The following is a 19,040-nucleotide window of genomic DNA, read 5'->3' on the forward strand; positions in this document are numbered from 1 at the left end:
TAAACCAGAATCTCTGTAACGGCTCTGCTTTTGACTCTTGGAAATGAGTTGTGCATTAGATGCTCTTTTTCTTTCTTTTTTTTTTTCTTTTTTTTGGCCTTGCTTTGTTTTCAGAGAGAAGAAGCTGAAGCAAAAGCTCAAGAAGAGGCTGAAAGACAGCGGCTGGAAAGAGAGAGAATTATGCAGCAAAATATGCAGGAAAGGCTTGAAAGAAAAAAGGTATGCTGTTTTGAAAGCAGAAAGGTTTCTCAGCCTAAAGTAGTCGTTGAAGTGTTAGTATTAAAATAAACTGAGCAGGCAGACTGTCTCAGGTGCATTTAAATATAAGTAGTAGGTTTTTTTAAAGCTAGCTCTGGTTTGTGAGCTGTAACAACAGTGAGTAAAGCAGTAAATTTATGAAATATATGATGAACATTTAAACCAGAATGCTGAAACATAAAACTCTGTCATTGCAAATATTTTCCCCATTTTAACAGAGAATTGAAGAAATAATGAAAAGAACACGAAAATCGGATCAAAACGAATCCAAGGTACTTGTTTGCTTAGATCTGTAGAATGACCCTTCCCAGAGAAGGCCTTGTCTTGTAGCCTATGTTCCTCTGTTACCTTTGAACAAACTGGCTTCCATATGAGGGTAAAAGTTCTGGCACGCTAGAATAATGTTCAGTAGCTTTCCATGGTATACATTCTTCTGCATTGCTTGTTCAGACCAAAAGTCTTTGCATTTTTGTTCTAGGCATATAGAAACAATGCGATCTGGCATTACCACTTGCAGATCAATTCCAAAACCCACTGATTGGTAATGATTTTATTTTTAAACATTACCTGTTCTTCTTGGGCTTTTTTTTCCCAGAAAACTTACATTCCTGGCTTCAACTGTTTGCTTAAAGGAAATCTTGGAATCCCTTTTGGATTTCTGTGGTAAACTGGATGTATTTTTGTTAGGGTAGTGATCTCTGACCTAAGGTTTGTGGTAAATGATGAGTATTTTATTGAGGAATAGTCATCTTTTCTGGCTATTCAGTGTGCAGACTCAAATCTCCATATGGCTGAAAACCAATAAATACTTAGAGCACACCTTGGAGAAGCGAGGGGAAAGGAAACTCAGGAATAGTGTATAGGTGGGAGGGGGCAGCAAGTCTCCCACATGTTCCTTTACAGACTCTGGCTCAGCAGAGCATGTTGTGGTGAGTGACCTAAAAACTCAAAATTAACTCCAACAGCCCTCTTAGTTGACTTCCTTTCCCAGCCATGGATGCAGATTGTCTGTCATCCTCTGGACTATAGCATGAGAGCTAGAATTGAACCATTTGTGAAATGCTGGATGGTAGCGAGCAATTGTGAATAACACTTCCTGAATTCAGTTGCAGAGTGAAGGGAAGTCTGCCGCCGAGGTTATCGAGGGAGAGGATATTGAAGAGGAGGAAGAGTTGGGACTTGAGAAGACCAGTCAATCAGGTAAAGAAATTTGATGAGTCAGATCTAAGTTGCTGCCAGCGTCTCAGTGATATTTTAGCAGTGTTAAAATGTCACTCAATTTATAGCATTGTGGTGAACTGAGACACAAATTCCAGAAATGTCACAGAATCTCTGCTTAAATAGAGTACATAGTTGCCAGTTATAATAGAATAATCCTTATAATAAAATATAATAACATAGTATTGTGTATAATTAATATATAATAATATGCTCATATAATATATTATTATATATTAATTATATCTAGTAATAATGTTATAATATTATAATATTAATATAATAATATAATCCTTAAAAGATATGCAAAATGATTAAATGCAAAATGATTTGTGTGTGAAATGCAGGCAGCATGTTTTCTTTTTACAAATGTATTTTGAAGGTGAAAAACAAAAATCATGTTGTTACAGCTTGTCTTTAGATTAATTTCTCTACAGAAAGAGGATGCATCAAATTTTGGCTAGGAAAGGTCTTTTTGACACTTGTATTTTATTCATTTAGAACAGCAAATCTGTTACTGAAGCTCTGTTTTTGTTTTTTCCTCCACACTTTCAGGAAAGCTAAATGGCGTTGACTTACCCCAGGAAGTCAAGGGGGAGACAGAGGTTTGTTTACAGACTGCACATAGCTTGATCTCTACAGAATTTGAGCAACAAGACGTGTCAGAGTTGAAGGCCAGTGAAGTATTTATGAATGGCAGCGATTTGAAAAGCGATGACGGGTCTCTACTTTTTACTGAATTAAAGGATTCCAGGTGAGTCTGTGTAGGTGGCTGGTTTATTGGCAAAGCAGTTATCTGTCTCACAAGAAATCCCTCTGTGTTTAAATTCAATTTACTACTGTACGTAGCATTGGATCAAATTTTGCACCCCACTAGTTTTCTGGTATTTCTCTGGCTTGCTCTAGGCACATGGTGTGTACATGCTGTCAGTTTGCAGGTTCACGCAGAGTCAGTTAGCTCAGGGTAATTGTTTGTTTAGATGGCACCTTGTTGACAGTACAGGCTTTGCTAAGTGAGACACATAGCCAGCAACATGGCAGTGTTACTTATAAAGAATGGTATTGGCTTGAAAACTTTTTCAATTGAAATAGGTAGCAGTTCTTTTCATTAACAAAATATTAAACAAGGAGAAGGGAGGACAAAACTGAAAAGGAAGAATAGCCTACAGAAAGCTCTAGAACAATTCTAGTTGTGCTGAAACAGCAGATAAAACACAGAAACCTCCCTTAGTGGGATTATTTTTTGGTATTTCAAATTTTATCTCTTTAAACATAAATTTATTTCTATGTAATAGTGGAAAACGTGTCCTCTTACGCTAGTTCCATTTGCTCATCTAAATGCTAAAGGTTTAGAAATGACATTGAAAACTTTTTTTTTTTTTTTTTTTAAGTAAGAGGAGAAATGCACAGTGCTAAAATACAATTTTAATAGAGGAGGGCTTTAAACTTGCTGGTTCTTCGTATCATTTCTGGAGCCAGACCTTACCTGAAAGTTATTAGTACAGTAAAAAGTTGTTATATGCTGGTGGGTCATTCTTCGCCACTGGCTCTTGGATGGGAGATCCCATGTGGCAGCTGGAGGAGCTCGTCTAGGAATGCCCTTCAGGATATGCAGTGCTTTGCAAGCTGTGTAGACTGCTAATTCAGCTGGCCTGTAATGAATCTAAAGAGTAAATATCCAGAAATTGTAATACTAGTATCCATTTGCTTTTTCCAGCCATCCTGCAAAAGAAATGGTTATTGATGACTCAGTGAAGTTGGGTGTTAATGAAGCTGATCATACAAGTGGACTTACTCAGAATCTTAATGGAAAATCTGATTCATGGACTTTTGAGGAGTTTATTGACGTTGGAGTACATTCCAGGTCAACAAAACTGAGTTCAGACAGCCTCTCTGCTGGTAACTGTAATCAAAACTTGAATGATGCTGCTACAATACCTTCTAGTCCCAAATTGGCTTATGAGGAAGATGGTGCAGTGAATTCTTTGACCAAACCTATAGATTCTTCATCAGGTAATCCAAGCTGATTTCCCTATCTATCCCCTCCTCTGGCTGGATAATTAACTTTGTTGCATTTTTATTCTCCTTGCCTTAACTTCAGCTTCCTATTTTCAAGGCACTTTTTCCAATGTGTAGACTGGAGGGAAAGCTCCTTCTTTAGTGCTTGTAACTTGAATTCTGTCAAAAGGAGTCACCAACTGATGCCTTTTTAGGGATTTGCTCTATACAGCAGCTAAGGCCTGACATTAAGGGTCTTCCAAAGACAAAGTTGAGCCCCTGTGAAGCTCCTGTTTCTCCTACCAGCGCTCAAGTCCATCTGTTGTATTTTAGGCTTCTTCTAAAATGTCTTAAATGGCACATGTTACTTTTGAAGATACTAACAGTTTAAAAGGTGTCTGATGTAACTCTACAGACAAGACCTGGCTGCTTTCCCCTTTCCACTCCTAGGCATGTTCTGTAACTTTTTGATGCTGATCTGCACGGTCTTAAAAGGTCTTCCAGGCTCTGGCAAGATACTAGCTGTCCTCTATACTTACCATAGAATAGTCTCTCACTTCACTGATGGGTGTAACCCCAACCTTGAATTCCACAAACGGTTGTATTGCATTTTGGGAGGAGTAGTAAAGCTACACACACAATACTCAGAATTTTCTGAAAGAAACAGGGTTGCATCTGAAGCCAAACGTACTCGCCAACCCAGGCCCTGATGCAGTACAGCACAGTGTGTCAGAGAGGCTTCAGCATGCTAGTTTTCATGAGACTAAACTGCTCTGTTGTTGTAGCTAAACCCCAAATGAGCGTACTCACAGCAGGAGATCTCTGTCCACGAGATAAATGACTGCATGAAGAGTTGAAATAAATGACAGTGGGGAAAAAACAAGACTTGCTATCCACATTTTCTTTAAGTGATGTGTAGCACCTTTTTTGATTAAAGTGTAGCACTTTTCTAGACTGAACTGTTTCCTGAGTCTCCTCTGTCACTCTGCGTCTTGTGAGTTTTGGTCTTACGGACATAGTTATATTGAGACTTTCCTCCGGGCCACTACTGTGTAGGCTGTGGGAATAAAATGATTTAATGTGATATTGCTGATCACATTTTTTTCTGATCATTCACTCCTTAGTGAGGAAAGAGTTGCCTTTTAATTTTGAATGTTAAATGTGTTTTGAGACAATCTGATTTAAGAACTGTGTATGCAACTTTGGAAACAAGTGCTCATATTTAAAAAAAAAAAAAAAAAAGCTACTATGCTGATTTTGGACTGTGAGTTACTAAGTGGGTCTGTGCTCACCCTCCCCCCACATGTAGACTCTGACAGTGATGATAGATGTATGTAGAATACATGCAGTATGATGGTTAAACATTTTCTTTTCTTTGCTCTCTGGACAGAACTGTGAACACTAGAGACCTGGAAATAATCTGATTGCACTGCAGTAATCCAGTGTTTTATCAAGTACCGAAGGCCTTGCTTTGAAAAGCTGCTTGTTTACCTTTATCCATCTTCAAGTTTGAAAAAAAAAAAAAAAAAAAACATCAGGGGAGGGATGACAAACTTCTAGATTTGCACCTTGAAACATTTCAGGGAGACTATTATGCTGATGTTCCTTTTCCATTTGTTTAGTTAATTGTTGGATAGAATTTCCTTGTCTAAATATCACTTACTTCCCTCTTACAGACTTTACGCTAACCTGTTTAAGTCTTTTTTGTTTTCATACCAGTAATGTACAGCAATGTGCCACTGCAGACTTCCCAGTTTGCTACTGGTCAGATTTTAGATATTCCTAAAATGGCAGTTGATGAAATAAGACTTTTTCAGTGTGTGTTAAAGCTCAAGTCCACTTGTAATGTTCTAAAAAAAAGCTGTACGCTTTCATTCACATGCTATTTAAAAAATGAAAAATTGAGTATCTTCAGTTTTGAATTGAGAAGGAAAAATTCGTATTTTCCAGCATCAAATTCCAAAATATTTCAAAAATGTTGAAATTTCAAAAGTTTCAAAATGCAGTGTTGTGTAATCACTAATATGTTTTAATCTATTGGAAAACATCAAAACATTTTACAGGATAGGCACTAATATTACAAAAAATGTTGAATACCTAGATTTGTTTGTCATGGCGCAGTTTAACATGTCATGCTTTTAAAAATGTTTTCCTTTTGATTTATTTATCTACACTCATGTAAGTATTATTTTATTGTGTACATAACAGTATTAGACCATTGAAGTCATGTTTTGTTAATGTTAATTATTCTAAGTGTTCCTGTTCTAGCTTTATAACATTGACTGCAAGCTGCATATATATATTTCCCTTCCCCTAAAGCCTGTATTAAGTAATCTATTTAACCTAAACTTGCCTGCTTTTTACAGCATGAAGAGATTAACTAAGCATCTTCTGAAAACTGCTACTAAAAGTAATAATGCAGTCTTGTTCTTATGTCTCCTGTAATAGATATACTAAATAAGTAAGTGATTAATTTGAAGAATAGCTGTCTCAAATCCTGCTATAAACCATTGGCTGATAGTTCAGTTTAAATGAATCATCCAAATGGCAGCTGTATTTTCAGTGGTTAAATGCAAATGTTTTTGCTGGAACTGCATTCTTTCCTCAACATCTGCAATTACAATAGGAAACCCTCAGCCTTCTTAGTCTCACTATTTGCTATTCAGAATATGTTAGAACTGTTTTAGACTTTAGAGCAGTGCCTTAGGTAAAAAGAAAAATGTATTTTTGTATGATAGTTATTTCAGGCAGAGACAATCACTCTAACAAAGATGCTGATATTTTTTCTGTGCTGATATTATTTGTCGGATGGTCTGTTACAGCTCTATGTAAATATGTGCGCACTGTTAAATAAACTTTGCAGTTGAACAATGCTTTATTTCTGTAATGCTAAACATTACCTTACTAGGCGTCTCCAACCCCTTGCCGTGCTGAGATGCGCTCTGGTACTACTCTCTAACTACTCCACACTGCAGATTCCCAAAACTAGTAGCCTCTTTGGCAATTGCATTTATGTGGTTGGAAAGGTATTTGTACTAACACCTTTAGATTTTGCTGTGTTTGTACATGCCTATAAGATTTTTCATAACAGTTGAATTCTTTAACTTGCTTTTTACTGCAAGCCTTTGCCTTTTACTTGTAGCACCAACATCTTTATGTTCTAACAGTGAGTCTAGCAGCGTTCTGTGGCCATTGTGGAGCAGCAACCATCACAAAAACGGCAAGATGCTGCTTTCTGTTTATCCTGAGAGATTTCGCTGTTTCTGGTAGGTGTTTGTGAATGAAAGGGAATGACTGTAGTAGCATCCAGTTTATAAATATTTCTGGATGGTATCATCATTGCTATGGAGAAGAAAAAACAAAAAAAACTTTAAACCAGCATTTAGGGCACTGAAGGGTAGTAGACTGTGTATGGACTATTTCTGTACATGTGTTTTCCAAAGCGTTTTTTTTCCACACAGGTTGTTCTTGGCAGAGGGTCTAGTGTCAGTTATGTATTTTTTTTTTTAGTTTATGTAAATTCTTGCTTTGGTCCTCGTGTATTTAAGGACACTATGGCAGAACAGCTGACTCTCTACTTTGCTGTGTCAAGGCATCAGACTTGATTGCAGTAGCTCAGCCATAAAAGATGTCACTCATGTAAGACAGAAAAATAGAAAAAAAAACAGTTTTCCAGACTGTAGGACTCCAAGCAGGCACTAGTCTCATTTTTATTAAATCATAAAACATACACTGACATGATAGGAGAGCTATGGTCATCTGAGCTATTTTTAAGGCACTTCTAAATGCATGTGCATTTTGCTGTAGTTGAAAGATTTACTACTTATTAATGGATTAATAATTATATGTAGATGGCCTCATTTAAACAATAATGTAAAAAAAGCTAGTGAGCAAAACTTTTGACAAACCATGCAAAAATCATAACCAAAACGAGTTTATGGAAACTTAACTAAAGCTAAGGTGTACTGCCAAAACGTTGTTATATGTAAGAGAAAGCCACTCCATACACTTGCTGCAATTTGGTATGGTAGGATAAGCGAAGTTAATATTGAGTTTCTGTTAATGGTGTGATATATATGTACCTGTACTTGTAAAAGCATAATAATGGATCTCTCTGATCCTGGGTGCAATGTTTGCATCTCTGTTTCCAAGGTGCTGAGGCTTGTGCATGCCTTGTCAAAAACACTTCATGTAAGTTCTGAGCAGAAATGTATACTAAAGTTTAAAATAAGCTTTTTTTTTTTTTTAGTTTAAGCCACACACAGATTATGGTACTACTTGGATTTCTAATGCTAAATCTAAATGGCATTTCAGGCCTTTACACCAATAGTTACTTGAAAGCAAAGTTAGCTTTTTGCAACAGTACATGCTTTCTTGCTGCAGGAGCTTCAAAAGTCAAACCTGGTATATTTAGGCTATTTTAGTTTGTTTTATGCTTAAATGGAAAAAGGTAAAATTCTTAACATGCAAAACCTGCACCTTTACCAGGATTATTTTGAAAAGCAGGCCTTTAAAATCCATTTTATAGTAGTTGCTGTCTGCTCCTTACAGTCGTTTGGGACACTCAGCACAGTAAATTTTTCCATTATGGCAAACAAAGCGCTTGTTGGCCAAACCACGGGCACACTTTGTGCATTTGAAACAATAATCGTGCCAGGATTCATCTTCGTAGTTAACCACACTGGTTCCTCTTCCAAATCCTGCTAGGAGAGAAAACAATTATAGGACGGCGATAGTAGCTTTTCCCGTGGCTGGGTTAGCCCATCAACCAGCAGATCCCATTCTTACTGCCTCCTGTGTGACCGTATTTGTAACATTTAAAATACTAGCGCAAAATGCAACTGAACTGCAGTGTTTGCTGCTCTGTATTAGTGAGATCCAGGCACTTTAGCCTAGGCATGTGCGGCTTGTCTACAATAGGCTTTTCCCTTGGATCTTTTTCCCAGGGACCTGTCAAGCTAAAGGAAAGGTCAAGACAGAGCAAGAAGAGGTTGGGCTAAACAGCCCACCTGGTTCTTACAGGCTCAGATCCATGCTCTGAAATGCTGAATCAAATGCAAGACTTACAGGACTAGAAGGATAGTGCACACATTTCAGAGCTGAGTTCTGTGCGATTTTCATATGCAGTAACTAACTGGGGCATGTAAAATATATTAGAAGTAAAACAAATAGTCAGTTTGGGGCAATACGACACTGCTCTTTTTAGACTTCAAGTTCCCAGACTAAGATTGAAGTGGGAACAGTTCTACCTGGGGCAGTTTTGGAGGTAAATTTGAGGAGTTCAAAAGGTGAAGAGCTCAGTTACTAACTCAGCCTCCATCCAGCAGGAGCATGTGGGTTATGTAAATTGTTGGAATAGGGCTTGGGATATTAGAACTGCTTCTGGTGTTGGTGGCCTCTGAGCTTCATGTCTTTGGGGATCACAGTTCTGACCTTAAGCACCCAGTGCCCTCAAGCTGCATTTATTCCAACATACCTGTAATAGGATTCTTGCAGCCAGCACACTTCTTGGCAACACATTCCTTGTAGCACTCAACACAGTAAAACTGATCCTCTACGGCTGTGAAGCGCTTCCCACCCAATTGCTTCTTGCAGTTGGAGCAAATGAAGCACTCCGAATGCCAAGGCTGTTCCTGGTAAGTGAGACCTCCAGAAGTGATGGGCTAGGAGGAAAAGAGCAGGGAAGAGGATTCAGAATCAGTACGGAAGAAAAGAGGTGACACAGGTATGGGGTGTATGGTATAGGGGAGCTTTGTTATGGTGAAGATCGTTTGAAAGTTTTCATTAAAATGCAATATTGCAACGCTTAAGTTCCTCTGGACTGAAATCTTGCATGCCTGGAGCTTTCATAATAGTTTATTTTACCTGCAATGACACTGCAATTCTACATTAATCAATTGCAAAAGTGTACAACAGCTGTTTTGCAAAACATTGTTTTGTTGCTTGAATATACGATACATGCTAGACAGCTATAAACCTCCTTAGCCTTGCCATCCCTAAAGCTAGCATAATGCTGGTGCTCACTTTGTTTCAACAGATTCACACCCTGCTCAAGTACTCGTGCCACAGCCTCTAGCTCTCACATTATTATTACATTGCCAGCTGCTTGCACCAGTATCTCAAGGAAGAAACATAAGCAATGGTACAGCTACAAGATGATATGACTACTGGTTTACTCTCCTAGCTTCTAACAGACATGTCAGGGCCAGTTTTGGCAGCTGCCACTGCAAAGTGGAAGGACTTACATTCTTGCATTTAGCACAGGTCTTGGCAAATTTATGCTCGTGGCAGGAGACACAGTAGAAGTCATCACCCTTTGGGAAGAAGCTCCCAGATCCAATCACTTGCTTGCACTGACTGCAAGTGAAACAGTCCTTATGCCAGACCATCTTCTTGTATTCAACATTTTGGTCTCCTACAACAGACAGAAATAACTTGTTAGGTGGGATTTCAGGCCTGTGACAAGCTCCGCAACCTCATGCAATGTAACGTACCTGTAGGCAGGACCTGCCCATACAGAACTTTAATCATAACATGGACAAGGGAAGAGCTGTTAATTTCTACATCCAACTTTAACTAGCCAAGGCCTTCCAGATTTTCTTAGATATTTAGTCAGTCAGCTACCAGATCCTTTCTGAGAAGAGGATCTTCATTTACAGAGCAAAGCTTTTGCTAGAACTTGTCTAATACTGACTATTAAGGTGAACAATCCACATGAGGGTTAACTGCAAGGCAGCCTTTGTACACTTCTCTAAAAAGGACAGGTAAGAGCAGCAGTCAAAACGCGTACCACTTCTGTAGTTCTCCAGATTTTCACCATGATGCTCCTAACTGCAGCCTGCACAGCTCTTTTAACTTAACTCCATGGTTTTGCCCTAGAACAGCACTCAGCATTCATATCAGTATTGCTAGTACCAGTACCTGCAATAATCGGCTTGAAGCAGCCCTTACACCTGGGTGCATCCTCAGTGGCAGTGCAGTTACTGCACCAGACCTTGTTGTTCTCCCTTAGCATGAAGGGCTCATTCACCAAGGATGTATAGCACTTGAAGCAGCGGAAGCAGTTGTCATGCCAGTAACGGTTCTTGAAATGCAGCTCCTGCAACAAACAGAAACAAAGTGAGCAATAAGCCCTTTGTTTTTTTGCTGAGCAGCTCTGAAACAACCGTCTCACCAGCCTTGGCATGGAAGTATCGATCTGCTAGTTCTTAAGCAGGGCTGCATTCAATGTTTGGAGGTGCAACTCAGCTGCGAGCAGCTGGGGAAGGCCATTTAACCAAAAGCACTGACACAAGGGCCTTACTTATAATCACATTCAAAAAGCTACAGCTACGCGGGGTTTAAATTCACTTTGGACTTTCAAACTTCGAGCTTTGAGATTCAAGGTTCTGTAAGTGTGGTCTTTGGTCATCTTGTTCCTTCTAGTTTATGTGTATGTTATTACTGCCATAAATGTGAAGCAATAAACATTTGACAAATGAAAAAAAAATCACATCCTATGTTTCCAAGTGCTTTGCCCATAAGATGAGTTTTTGGGAGTCTTATGCAGGCTGGATAAACTGCTGTACTTTCTTCAGGACAGTTCAGCATTTGCAGCAGTTGGGTGGTCCTGTGTGGATCCAGGAGTTGGACTGAATTATCCTTGTAGGTCCCTGCCAACTCAGGATATTCTATAGTTCTATGATTCAGCTCATTGGACTGAATCTAGATCCTGGAATTAGATCCAGAAGCAGCCCATCGTGAGCAGCCCAACTGCAGTGCCCCACAGCCTCTGGCTCTTTGGCTGAGGAGTGCATGCAAGCATGGCCCAACAGCCAGAGTACTCGCAAGAGAACTTGCTTTTGCACAGAAGCTTGCAAACAGGCCAAAGCCAGGAAAATACACACATAGTCTAGTTCTCATCACCTATGTGACCGCTCAGCATACCTTGGAGTCGGCACCGATGGGTTTCTTGCACTCAATGCAGGTGTTGGCACAGAACTTCTCAAAGCACTTGACGCAGCAGTGGCGGCCCTCCTTCTGCACGTACTTCTTCCCTTGCAGCGGGTCACGGCAGTAGTGGCAGTCAAAACGCTCCGACATGGTGCCCACAGTGTAACTGCCAGGCCCTGCAAGAGGAAAAAGGGTAAAGTTAGAACACCAAAGGCCTGATAACTGCTCCAGCTTCTTGGCTCTGGGCAGATGAAGAGTAATGGGAAGGTGGCTCAGCCATGAGCATATGGTGGTGTTATGTGCCTCGAGGGCTTGTTGCTAGAGAAAGCAGCTTCTGGAACAGCAAAAATTGCCCCAACAGTGCTATCAGACAGCTCAATGGTTTACAAAACAAGACAGTTCTCTACCCACTGCACAGGCATTTTCCAGGTGCCTCCTGCTTTGCCTTTAGGGTCTAGGATAGGCTAACACACCATCATGCTCAGAGAGGCTGGCTGCAGCAGACAACCTGTCTTCAGTCACAGCAATCATGAACTCGTACACCTCGTAAAGGAGGTGGCATCCCATGTCACGTATTGCCATTCTGGATGTAGGGAGAGAAGTACCAGGAATTCAGAAAAACGTGGGCTACAGCGTTCAGCTCTGTGGGCTGGCTCCTGGCTGTGCTGCGGAGCTCAGCAAGGTCAGGGGCCGCCCTGCCTCCTGCAAGCGCTGTGCTTGCCACTGCTCTTAGCATAAGCAATCTGTTAGTAACGCAAATATTTTCATTTCCCTTAATAGCCATCCAAGATATGAATGCTAGATTTCTGCCTACAAAGAGGCAGGATGGGCTCTGGCCAAACACAAAAATGCAGCTCTCTGCCTCCTGGAGTGCAAACCGCTGTGCTTGCAGCGCTGTCCAGCTTGCTCGCTCCATGGCTGCAGGACCACAGTTGCTGGAGAGGGGAGAAGAGTCACACAACAGTCTTCCCCCATCACCTTCTTAAGAGGAAGGATACTGGACTGTTTTATTTACTTGTTTCACATCAAGCAAGGATAATGATACGTAATCAGTCAGAGCGACTTGGTTCATTATGGCAGGCCCACTGCAGGGCTGGCGAGATCCCATCTGAGGCACGGCATAATCTGAGCAGAAATCACCGCCAACCAAGAGCAGAATAGTTTCCATGTTTCCAGCCTAAGCCTGCAGCCAGCTGCAGCCCTGCGAGGCCTTTTGTGCCAGATATTTGTGCAGCTTCCAGCTGCCTGTTTCACTAGGCTTTCACATATAAAGTCATGAGGAAAAACAAGAAAAGACCTTTTACATTCTTACATTTAAAGGAACTTCTTCAGCTCGTGCCAGCAGGATTGGCCCAACGGATGACTGCTCCCCATGGCCAGCTGGCTAATGCTCCAGCTGCGAGCCCAGCTGGGTGTGGGGGTCTCTTGACCAGAGGATTTTCCACTTTGGCCAGAGATGCAAGCTCACACTTTCCGCAGATACTTGCCCCAGCCTGCGCCCAGGCTCAGCCTTCCAGACCACCTCTGCTAAGAACAGCTCTCTTCATTTCCCCACGCCCTTCCTCAGAGGAAGCCGGCAAAGCCCAGCCCAGGAGGCTGCAAAAGCCCCTGGGGGTTATACGAGTCCCCATGCACGTGTCTCCTGCGTGCCTGTGGCCCCAGCTCAGCGGAGCTCTGCTTCCCCGTACTACAAGCAAGCTGGGATGCAACCTGGAACCTTCATCAGTAACCAGACAGGAGCTGTGGCAGCAGTCTGGCAATGGGACGTCAAGAGGAAATTTAATTATTCTTTTCCTGATGGAGCTGAAGCACCAGCATGGAGTGAAAGAGAGAAGGATGCAGCCAGGCAATATAAATTGCTGCTGCTTCCTCTTGTTAGGTGCAGGAGGCCTTTCACGCTTCCCCGCATAGCCTCACCTTGGACCCTGTCAAGCCCTGGTTTCAGGGTCAAAAAGCACTGAGACCAAAGTCGCTCCCACTGTGGTTGGCTGCTTTGCTGTCTGTGACAGCAGAATCAGCACGACAGTATAAATCAGAACCAAGCTTGGGGTTTTGGGGTGTAGAGAAGATGCTCTAGGGTAGCCATCATCTCTAGAAGGCCTGTGGGTCCCCTAGCACTTGCCCTTGGCTGCTGGGTGCTGCGTGGGCAGGACTACCATGTTGTTAAGGCATGAGGGCCCGCTTACACAACTTCTTGGGCACCTGCCCACCCCAGTAATTCTAGATTTACCATCAACTGTGTAGCCCATCCTGACAGCCACCGAAATCCCCCGCTGGCATTAGAGCCCCAGGCCCCAGGATCGTTGCTGCTGCCTCTGCGAGGAGCAGGGCTCAGCAAACACAAACGCACATCAAACCAAACAGGTCCTGACCCGGGCACGGCCCCGCCAGCGCTACCCTGCAAGCCCAGGCAGCGGAGCAAGCTGGAACGTTTCTGTTCCAGAAAGCTGGACAGAGGATCCCAGGGAGAGGAACGTGACACAAGGAGGCTGCAGCAGAGGCAGGGACTGGGTTCACACCCTTCCCTTCCCTTCAACTTACTGAAGTGGAGGCCGAGCTGGGCGGCATTGCACTCTGTGGGGACCGGGGCTGGAAACGCCGCCTTGCCAAGGTCAGGAGACGGCCACGTCCTGCTGACAACTACGCCAAGGGTTGTGTTTGTACCGGTTCAAGTAAATGAAACAAACAAACAGCTGGGAAACATGGAAACTATGTGAGCCACCGCCAGCCCTGCAGAGCTTTATCAAGCAAGTGGGTTTTATTTAGAAGAAACGCAGTTGCACAGAGTCCAGGGCAAATGGTATCGAAACGCTCCTGATATCAGGTTTAGGGTTGCTTTCAACCAGAAGATGTAATTGTGAACATATGGCTCAGGGAGTAACACGATCCAGTGTTCCCGTGCAACGCATCATCTGCTAACGTGAGACACACATTTATCACAGTAGCTTTAGAGCCCCACAGACAATTAACATCGGGCCTGGCAGCCCCGGGAGCTTCTGCCCACCGTGTGCCGTCTTATGGACCAAAAAGCCCCTCTCATACCTAAGCTGTGGCATGAATTTGCTCCCAGCTCTTACAGGAGCTTTCTGCCCTCAGCAGAACCACCCCTGCCCTAATCTAGACCTAGAAAGGCACCTCTGTCCCCTTGCCTGCCATGAGGGCACAAACACTGACCACGTTGTCCCAGCAAACGTGTCTGCCCACCCCTGCCATGCCGAGAGCCCACATCAGCCACACTGTCCCCTACAACCCTCCCACAGGAGCAGCCCACCAGGGGCTGGTGACGAGAGCCCAGAAGTAGCGGCAGCAGCTACAATGGGACCGCAGGGACGTTTCCCTGGGGTGGAGCAACCGTCCATCACGGCTTCAGAGCACGCTGCCCCCAGGAAGAAACGTTTGGCACCCTACCGCTGCTCCCCCGTGCAGTTCAGTCCCCTCTCACAGGAGGCAGACAGAACAGAACAGGTACTTGGTCTGTAACCAAATAAATACATTTTCTGACTGACTCTAGATTTTGACTGAGTCCAGATATTGGGAATGATTTCTCATGATTTTGGAAATGTTTGTCTCCTTAATAACTTCAGGCTCCAATTGCTCCGTGTTCCCACCACTTAACTTTCCAAAGGTTAACCCTGGCCTGTCTTTGCTGACTTGGAAAATAGGCAAATCATGAAACTCCGGACACACCAGAAACTACCCCCACTTCAAGCAAGGTGTCCCTCTCCTACCAGCCTGGCAGAGTGCTGTCTAAATGTAGCTCCCTGATGAATTTGGCTACAGCTAAGGGGCGGCTGGCCAGACCAGTGGCCTTCTCGAGTATCAGGGTATTTGGCACAAAAGGCCTGCTGGAATTCAACCCTAACATTTACCTGAACACAGAGGTACAAGTTAGCCACTTGTCCCGAAAGAGCATCTGCAGCTTTACAAAAGCAGCCCCTCAGCCCACACACAGACGACCATGCCTTTCATCTTTCAAACAAAGGTCTCAAATGTTGGGGCCCCACAGGCTTCCCGTGCACCTCAAGTCATGCTGATACCGTGCTGTGGAGCAGCCGCAGAGCTGTCCCAGCCTGTGGTCAGGGCTACACCACTGCAGCACAGCAAGCTTTGGGACTGGAAATGGTGCAGAGCTGAGAAGCGCAGCCCCACAAAAGCTACGGCATTAACACAAACCCTGCCGCTCCCTTCAGTTCCTGTCTCCCACGGCCCCGTGTCGGTTCATCCCGGGCTGCGTACCACCACACAGTAGCGCAGTGGTTTGCAGAACAAATGAAATCAAAGCGCTCAGCAAATGAAGCTGAAGCATAGCTGATAAGCAAAGCACTTAGCACAGGATATGTGTTAATGTCTCTGGGGAGCATGTTTAAATGTGATAAACCACCAAGGAAGAACTTGAAGTGTGGTCTCTGAAAACAACCAGGGAAACTGTACTTAAACCTTACGGACTATTCTGTCACTTAGGAAGGAAGAGGAGGCTGAAGCTGTTAACCCTCTGCTGGGGTACTGGGAAAGAGCAATTGCTTTTTGGCTCTCCGTCAGCTTTGTTGTTCTCAGCAGACCGAGTAAACAGCCCCCATGTCACCAGGTAGTGACAGCACCTGCCTGTTTCAGCTCACCTGAAGTTGTGTCACCTGGGTTGCTACTCTCAGCATTCTTCTATATGTTTTGTGGTTTGCTATAAATACCAGGGAATACCCTTAAAAGAAGGGTCCTGTTAATCAGAAAGGAGAAGCAATGCTGAGAGCTGCATCTCAAGGTCACCGGCACACTGCCCTGGACAACAAACATTTCTCTCTTTCCTTTGGCTTTGCAAATCACTTGCAGGCCATTTTCGCTGGGAGGGCTGGCAGTAAAGAGCGAAGAGCTATGCTCTCCCGTTGCCAGGCTGGGGCACGTGCAAGTCTCATACTCTATAATTCAAAAATTAGTCTGATGATAAAATAGAATCTTCTTTATTTAGAACAAGAACGGTTCCAAGTTTCTCAGGCAGTTGCCAGAATCATTCCCTATGGTCCTATTGCCGCCATGTCTGAGCACATCCCAATCATTATTAAATCTTCACAGTTCCCCAGGGAGTAGGGACGTGCTATTAAAAACACCCTGCAAACACATCCTCCAGGGCTGCCTTTTACACTTACCACAGAGCTCAGCTAAGGCTAACGAGGCTGTTGGAGTGCACAGCACCACTGCCTAGAGTAGGCCTGAGCACCGAGGCAGAGTTTAAGCAATGAACTCCAAACCTTTCCAAACAAAGCTAAATCAGTTAAGGCAAAAAAAGTTCTGTTCAGCACCTGTGTGTTACCTTCTGCTCACTTACACTCCCAGCTCTGCACGGACCTGCACCATCTCAGTAGCTAGGCGCCATTCCCATGCCCAGGAGTCCCCAGGAGCCTGACACAAGGCTTTCTCTGGCTGTGGGGTTCCTGCCCCGGGGCAAGCGCTGTGGCACCCCCCAGGTGATGTGCCAGAGAATGGGGCTCCCTGCTGCTCTAGGAATGGACATGGAGCTAAAACTTGGTGGTGGCAGCCCTCCAGCCGCAGCATCTGCTCAGCAGACACTTCAGCATTTTATCTCAAGCACAACGAATGCTGGCAGGGCAGACCCTGGAGGGGTCAGGAGGCAGGACCAGCAGCCGGGCTGGACAAAGGCCCCTCGCACAGACCTGAAGGCTGGGGCATTTCTGCACCCCCTGAAAAGTGCACAGGATGTCAGGTACCACTGCTGTCATTGCTTCAGTTTGAACACTGGCTACTCTGGCTCGTGTTCATTGCCGAGGAGCCAGGGCTTTCGTGACCAGCCCCAGTCACTTGTCCAGGGAGTTTGGTAATGCAGGAATTCAGACTCGGCTCTCTCATCATCTGAGCGCAGTGCCCGAACTGCCCAGCCAGAAAGAAGCACACAGCAGTGACAGCTATTTTTATTATGCATGTGTGTTAATTGTGATTACTGCTATAGTAGCACTGGAACCACAACCACTCCAATGCCAAGCAAAGCCTGGTCCTTGCCTCTGGGGCAAGGAACATCTTGGGGCAAGGGACATCTCCCCACAGGAACATGAGAAAGAAAAGAAACAGCTAGAAGTAGAATAAAGTGATGCTATAGTATCAGTCAGTCTGGTGGGCTGAAGTTAGCAAATAAATGTATTCCTACAACTGAATTGAATGAATTGCACTTTTTAAACACCTTTGAGATGTTTAAAAAATGATACCATGGAAGTCAAATTTCACTCAGAGATATATTGCGTAATGTGTATCTGCCTCACACAAGCAAATCCTAAGTGAGTTACATGCCATGCAAGAAGCCTCATGCTCATGCCTTGTCCCGGGTGGCTGAGCATGAGGCTGACTTCCCTCCCTAATTTTTAAGGAGCTCTGTGCCCCCAGCCAGGTGAGGAGCACCACAGTCCCCTAGCTCTGAGTGTGCAGCAGCTTGGTCTGATGCCCACAGGAGCTGCAGCCCTGCGCTCCAGGCCATGTCCACCCCTTGGGCTACGTCCCATCAAGAGATGCAATAGCACTGCAATTGTACGTTGTCACTTAGGGCTGTAAATACACGCTGGGCACACACAAAATCAGTTTTTAAAAACCCCGAAGAGCTTTCAATGGCTTGGTAATTGCAGGGCTAAAGGAGACTAGTCACAGGTGGGGAGACACCAAATACCAGCATGCCGAGGGGGACATGCAAAGCAAGAATCCTGTCGGTGTTAATGAGAAGGAAAAAATAGGTTTTTATATTATCACTACTGGAGAGAGTCGACCTGTTTGATCTACAAGATAAACACAGAGAAGAGGGAGCAAGCACACACCGCGCACTAGAGCAGAGCAAACCACCTGGGTTTACCCAGTGGGCTTCCGCTGCAGGTTTCCCTGCCCCAGGCAGTAATGCCACAACAAACTAGCTGCGGGGAGAAGCGCCATCCCCCACGTTCACCCAGCCTTCCCCGAGTAACAGCTGAGCCCCAGCCCTCTCACAGCAGCAGATACAAAGCATGCACCCAATGCATTTTACAAACGCGTAAACATTTACAAGGCATCCAGCCCATGCCGCCATGCTCTTCCCAGCGCCAGTCCCACACACCAGTTACAAGCCTGTTTGTCATCATTAGTTACAGCTGCAGATTGCAGAGACTTAAGACCACATTTAAAAGAGTTATTTCTCTGTTCGCAAAACCTTCCTCCCTGTTTAGCAGGCATTGCACGCACAGGCCTTCTCCCACAATGCAGACTGCAGCATGTCCAATTTACCTGTGTGCCTGTGGAAAGCCATGATTAACAGCCCAAAGTCACAGGCAGCCCCTGAGGCAACAGAGCGCACGGTCTCTTGGCTGATTAGAAGCTGCCTCTTTTGATAACATACATTTAAACGGAGGCTATTAATACAGACGGGACTCCTACCAGATGTCCACTCCCCTCCCCAGAGATCACAACCTTAATCCCCCTTGAAAATTCTTACCATTTTAGGTGATCCGAGAGAGAAGAATAGGATCCAGAGACCTCTGTAGGCAACATTCAAATACCTGCCCAGCTACTCAGCACCCAAATTAGTCCCAAAGGCAGAGAGTGCCTTAGGAACTTGACCCCATGCTAGTACTATTTGGCCTTGGCTTTGGAGCTAGATTGTGTCTCATAACAGT

The 19,040-nt window shown here is 44.0% G+C and overlaps 2 protein-coding genes across 7 annotated transcripts in view; one reads left to right on the plus strand and one right to left on the minus strand.

Moving 5' to 3' along the window:
- MAP7D3 (MAP7 domain containing 3) overlaps window positions 1-9,679 on the plus strand; it is a 49,548-nt gene extending 39,869 nt beyond the window's left edge. The window contains exons 16-22 of one of the 3 annotated variants that reach the window (XM_040571844.1): window positions 115-219; window positions 477-530; window positions 1,365-1,458; window positions 2,032-2,230; window positions 3,194-3,489; window positions 6,642-6,740; window positions 9,512-9,679. In XM_040571844.1, coding sequence (XP_040427778.1) covers window positions 115-219; window positions 477-530; window positions 1,365-1,458; window positions 2,032-2,230; window positions 3,194-3,489; window positions 6,642-6,740; window positions 9,512-9,633 — 969 coding nt within the window. In that variant the 3' untranslated portion in view covers window positions 9,634-9,679. Of the gene's footprint in view, window positions 1-114; window positions 220-476; window positions 531-1,364; window positions 1,459-2,031; window positions 2,231-3,193; window positions 3,490-4,864; window positions 6,348-6,641; window positions 7,695-9,511 lie in introns of those variants that run through there. The other 2 variants (XM_040571845.1, XM_040571846.1) reach the window with 2 other exon arrangements.
- The window catches only part of FHL1 (four and a half LIM domains 1), a 29,795-nt gene continuing 17,915 nt past the window's right edge, over window positions 7,161-19,040 (minus strand). The window contains exons 1-6 of one of the 4 annotated variants that reach the window (XM_040571848.1): window positions 18,652-18,688; window positions 11,401-11,582; window positions 10,396-10,573; window positions 9,720-9,889; window positions 8,951-9,137; window positions 7,161-8,174 (exon numbers count right to left, since the gene is read on the minus strand). In XM_040571848.1, the coding sequence (XP_040427782.1) occupies window positions 8,020-8,174; window positions 8,951-9,137; window positions 9,720-9,889; window positions 10,396-10,573; window positions 11,401-11,582; window positions 18,652-18,673 (894 nt within the window). In that variant the 5' untranslated portion in view covers window positions 18,674-18,688 and the 3' untranslated portion in view covers window positions 7,161-8,019. Of the gene's footprint in view, window positions 8,178-8,950; window positions 9,138-9,719; window positions 9,890-10,395; window positions 10,574-11,400; window positions 11,583-18,651; window positions 18,689-19,040 lie in introns of those variants that run through there. The other 3 variants (XM_040571847.1, XM_040571850.1, XM_040571849.1) reach the window with 3 other exon arrangements.

This window comes from Cygnus olor, chromosome 13 (assembly GCF_009769625.2).
Source record: "Cygnus olor isolate bCygOlo1 chromosome 13, bCygOlo1.pri.v2, whole genome shotgun sequence".
In the NCBI taxonomy this organism is placed as follows: Eukaryota; Metazoa; Chordata; class Aves; order Anseriformes; family Anatidae; genus Cygnus; species Cygnus olor.